Source organism: Eptatretus burgeri, chromosome 6, assembly GCF_056783735.1.
Source record: "Eptatretus burgeri isolate ZD-2024b chromosome 6, Ebu_testis_v1, whole genome shotgun sequence".
Lineage (NCBI taxonomy): Eukaryota > Metazoa > Chordata > Myxini > Myxiniformes > Myxinidae > Eptatretus > Eptatretus burgeri.
In genome coordinates this window covers 19,691,781-19,696,780 of record NC_140966.1, presented here as the reverse complement: position 1 = coordinate 19,696,780, position 5,000 = coordinate 19,691,781, and the positions used below count along the sequence as shown (strand labels likewise).

General features: G+C 42.2%; 2 protein-coding genes across 4 annotated transcripts in view; one reads left to right on the top strand and one right to left on the bottom strand.

Moving 5' to 3' along the window:
- Nucleotides 1-5,000, top strand: part of LOC147024374 (uncharacterized) — a 54,754-nt gene that overhangs the window by 13,778 nt on the left and 35,976 nt on the right. The window lies entirely within an intron of this gene.
- SSBP1 (single stranded DNA binding protein 1) overlaps nt 1-5,000 on the bottom strand; it is a 67,231-nt gene that overhangs the window by 40,509 nt on the left and 21,722 nt on the right. For all 3 annotated transcript variants that reach the window (XM_085884221.1, XM_085884218.1, XM_085884219.1), the window contains 2 exons: nt 3,782-3,824; nt 3,568-3,628 (listed from right to left, as the gene is read on the bottom strand). In XM_085884221.1, coding sequence (XP_085740347.1) covers nt 3,568-3,628; nt 3,782-3,805 — 85 coding nt within the window. In that variant the 5' untranslated portion in view covers nt 3,806-3,824. The remainder of the gene's footprint in view (nt 1-3,567; nt 3,629-3,781; nt 3,825-5,000) is intronic.

Below are 5,000 nucleotides of genomic sequence, written 5' to 3'. Positions count from 1 at the left end.
AAAACTCGAAGGGCACGTGGGAGAGCGCATACCTCCACCACGCAATGCCTGATCTACGAGGATATATCGGGCTTAATGCATTTTTGAAATATCATTCTCCATATCGTTTTTGGCCCAATCTCTCAATGGTGAAGAATCACCGTAAAAATTAAATAATTCTCAAATGTAGATCTGCATTTGGATCTTCACCAATTATCGAATCAATTCGTCCTTGCCACACACCCAACCTGTCCACCAAGTTTCGTCCGAATCCGTACACAACTTTTTGAGATATTGTGCAATGTATCAGTTTAGCCTGATCTCTCAATAGTGAAGAATCACTTAAAAAAATTATCAGATCTGGATTCAGATCTTCACCAAAACTGAATCAATTATTTATTGTCACACACCCAACATGTCCCCCAATTTTCGTCCGAATCCATCCAGAACTTTTTGAGATATCGTGCTATATGTCGTTTTATGCCGTGTCTCTCAATGGTGAAAAATCACTTTCAAAATTCTAGTAGTCGGATCTGGATCCGGATCTTCACCAAAATATAATCAGTTCGTCCTTGTCACACACTCAACCTGTCCACAAAACACAGAGAGTGGTGAAAACATAACCTCATTCACCTTCGGTGGCGGAGGTAATGAAAAAGCTCACGTTCGTACCAATGAGCACTTCACCAAGCTACATTGATGATGATATGTACCATACTGCAGTATTTTCAGAGCGTTTTATTTTCAGTATACATGATCGAGGCTCGTGGAAGGGCTCGGTAGACCAGAATGAAATGGAACAAAACACAAAGGGGGAAACACCACCAGCAGAGTAGAAGTGAGGGTGAGGTCAAGAGAAGGGGAAGAAGGACGTGTGGGGTAACGGAGCTGCACGCAAGCGGAATGAAACGCAGAAAGAAGAGGAAGGGGGAAGATGGGGGATGAAACAGAAAAGGAACAAACGAACTGACAAGTACCAGATGAAAAGGGGTGAGGAATAGGGGACAAATGAGAATAACTTGGGAAAAGGGACTGCTTGGGAATGGGGTCATTTGGGGAAGAAGAGATTGTGAGTATGGATGGGGGATGACCTGAAGTGACATGCCTAGATACTCAGCTTCGTCACGGGCGATGCCAATAATTTTGAGGACCTTGGTTTCCACAGAATCAATAAGGGCAAAGGTTAAGTAGGGGCCCCAGCCCAAAGGGGAGAGCAATACTCCATCAAGCTGCGAATGAAGGCCTTGTAGGTTGTCAAAGTTCAGACAGGCCAAGGAAAGACCTTGCACAATGAAGGATGCACAGTCGGCAGCTGGCTTTGGAGGCCATCTTCTAAATATGGTCTGCCCAAGAAAGATCATGGCCGATCGTGAGGCCAAAAAGTTTACGTGAATTAACCTCTTCAAGCGGTTTGTTTTGGAAGTCGATGGAAGGGTTTGCCAGACAGTCCATTTGGAGAGACAGGGTGAGTGTGTGGGATTTGTCAGGGTTGAAAGACACATGCCAAGTGTTGGAGCAGTTCCTGACTCTATCAAGGTTTGCAGAGAGGGAAGAGGCTGCTGCCTGTCTATCTGAAGGATGAGGAATGATACGGCAGATGGTGGAATCATCAGGAAAGAGATAAGCAGGATTTTCCAGGGAATCAGAAAGATGATTGATGAGAAACCGCCTTGGGGCACTCCAGCCTTGACAGGGAGAGGAAATGAGATAATCCCATAAAGAGTAACACGCTGAATACGGGAGTGGAAGAAGTCAGTGTTCCATGAGACGAGGTGGCCTTGGATGCAATAATCAGAGTTTGGAGATCAAGGCAGGGTGCTTGACTTCATCAAATGCTCGAGATATGTCCTAGATTGAGTCTGAGATTGAGGGCTTCCATCCATTGTTAAGAGAGTAGAGGCAGGTAGAATGACCTGTCTGAATCAGTCCATTGGAGAATAGCAAGGATTTGATGTCGACTGAAATGATAGATTCCATGAGCTTGCTCGTAATTAGAAGCAAGCTAATAGGCCGGAAGTGAAGATGATCCGTTTTAGCAACACGCTTGTGTATTTATTTGATGTTGGCAACCTCCAGGCGGACAGAAACTGCCCCAAAGAGAATTATGGAGTGAATAGAGCAGAAAGAGGATGAGCAAGAAAGCACTGCTGCTGTCTGAGTATGAGAATGGACACAAAATTATTCCGCCGGGCCTTGTGGTATGATTTGAGGTTTCCTTTGGTGGGATTTGCCTTCTGGGATTTGACTTCTTCAAACTCATTGTTTGAAGGCAACTGCCTCGCCACAGAATTCAGTGTCCCAGGTGAGAGGATAGGTATGATAACTGCAGAATAAATGATATAAATCTGTGCATTCGGGAAAGCAACCTTGCGTGGAAGGATTCTCAGGCAGCAATAATATCAGAAGAGGTGGAAGTGAAGGACCAGTCTTGACGTGAGAGGGAGCAGGGCGGCTAATACAAGCTGAGTCCACAAGAAGGTGAGATTAATTGTGGCTGTGAAAGTAGCAATAATAGCATACATTATGTGACCTTGTCTTGGGTCTTGGGTGGACCATTGTCGGTCTGGGCATAATTCCCCCAGATTTACTGAGTGGTGGATTGGCCAAATGGAATGCTATGGACAGGACATTATTCCTGCACAAAAAATACAGCTTTTGCTCCGCTAATGGGCTCTTCCTGCCAAAGATGGCAGCTCCACGCACTTTAAACGATAATAATAATAATAATAATAATAATAATAATAATAATAATAAAGAAACGTAGAGCAATGTCGATGGCATGCCATCACAAATCCCCAACTAAAGCAAAGTTTAAAGATGGCAAAAAGGTTCCACTGGGAATGACTTAATATCAAATTTAGAATTTAAAATTATTTGCCCGTTTTGACCTCTGTGACCTGAAGTCCGCACTCCCGGGGCATGAACTGGGGGCCGAACCCCCCAAAAATCGTTACATGTTGCATCCATCCCCCAATGTTGATCGCATGTATAAAGTTTCATGAAAAAAATGTTTTTAAATGTTTTTTTAAGCAAAGCCTAAAATGATGCTTCTCTCATACCTCCTTGCCATGTAGTGATCATAACTGCCAAGTTTTATTGATTTCTGTACAACTGTTTAGGAGGCGATAATGTGACAGACAGGTGGACAAACACACAGACAGACAGACAGACAGACAGACAGACAGATGGAGCCAATTTCAACAGCATGGGGAGTTTCTTTTTTAAAGCGTGGGGATAAATAGGGCAAGATATCGATATATTTCACAAGAATATGTTCCTCGATGATTGACAAATAATTTCATGGTGGTGAATTTGTTACCTTGATGAAACATTTTCAAAACGGTTAAGCTGGGAGTGTGTTGTTTAAAGCAAAGGTGAACAGATATGCCAGCAGTTAGGTCAGGTAGGTACATGCTATGATCTTCTGAATGACGAGTGCTCTCTGCAGAGCAGCTCAACTTTGAAATCCCGACGTATTTCCGTGATGCACATCAAATTTCATCTTATCTAGTTCATCTTCAAGAGAGTCTCCTGCATTGTGAAAAGAGAAAAAAAAAACTGCATGTTTGTACGTCTTTGTGCACTTACATTTTTCCAAAGTATATGGAAATGACTCCGATGAAGCCATTCTGATCATCAAGGTGGAAAGCTGGAAAACAAAAAAAATAACAATATTTAATGGGGCATAGCTTTCTTTTTAATCTGGCGTAGGTCTGACATCATACATCACAAATAATCTTTGCATGCAGTGGAAAGACTACCGTGCAGGTATCGATGAGGTCATTTTTGCACTGATGCATACCTTCAATGTCGTTCTTTTGAACATTTCAAAGTTGTCTTTTGTTCTGTGTATAAAATAAAAATACAGGAAGAGAATAAATAAAAGTGCTGCTGATCATGAAGGCAAAAAGAAGAGTGAAACACAATGTTAAGGTACTTCCCTTCCTATAGTAACCACCATGGTGGACAATTACAAAGTCAAGTGTCATTTCAAGCTACAGTCCACAAATTGTTTTCTGACTATTGTGATACAATTATGCCTCACTCCTACTGCCATTCCAAGGGGCATAACTATTCTGAAGTGTTCCGAGTTATGAGCAGACCCGACCATTGCTACTTCCCGACGGTTTATAAGTAACATTATCGCTCAACCACATGATGCAACCGTACACGCATGACAAGTCATTGCAGACCTGTTTCCAAGGAGGGCATCTATTTTCTCATGGTATGTTGTTTTTGGTACTGCACCACCTTTCCAAATAGTGGTCGTTCGTTCACTTGGTTGCAAAAATTAAGCTTTCAAATTTTATCCTGACATTGCTTTGCAGAATGATGCGTACAAACCCTTGGATAATGCAACTGAAAACCTTTTTCATTCTTTGAACTTGATGACAGTTCAGCCTGGGTTTGCACTTCTGCCCAAAGTGATATTTTGTATTCCTCATTTTACATTACAGTGTTACGAGCGAAATGCAGAAGGTTCAAAAAATGATGACGTCACAAGTCGAATGACCGTAAATCCATGTGCTGGATGAGATGGGAAAAGCGTCCCACAGAAACACTTTGCCGGCATTTTTTTTTTTTCCAAGGTGAAATTTCCTTGCGGAAGGCAGGAATTGTGTGCGAGAAGGCAGTGTTTTAACTGTTCCAACAAAGCGACAGTTCACGGTGTGAATGGGGCATACTCTGATAGCTCTGGAAAAAACATTTCATCGGCGAAATGTTCCAGTGCCAAATGCCAAAATGTTTATGATGCAACTCAAGTCGTAACCACACCTTTACCTGATCTCGCATGACGTTTCCGCACTATAGAAGCATATTGGTACTCTCACAGACTGACTTTTTGAACTTACAACTTACATCGTTGTGTTGACGATGAAATGGACAACCTTGTACAAGGTGATAAAATTTAGGTTTAATTATTTTTTTGAACACAACAAAAAATGCTGGACCACATAACAGTGAATACCTTTCCAGCCAAGGAATATGATTTATAAAATACACCCGAGCGGGTTTGACGG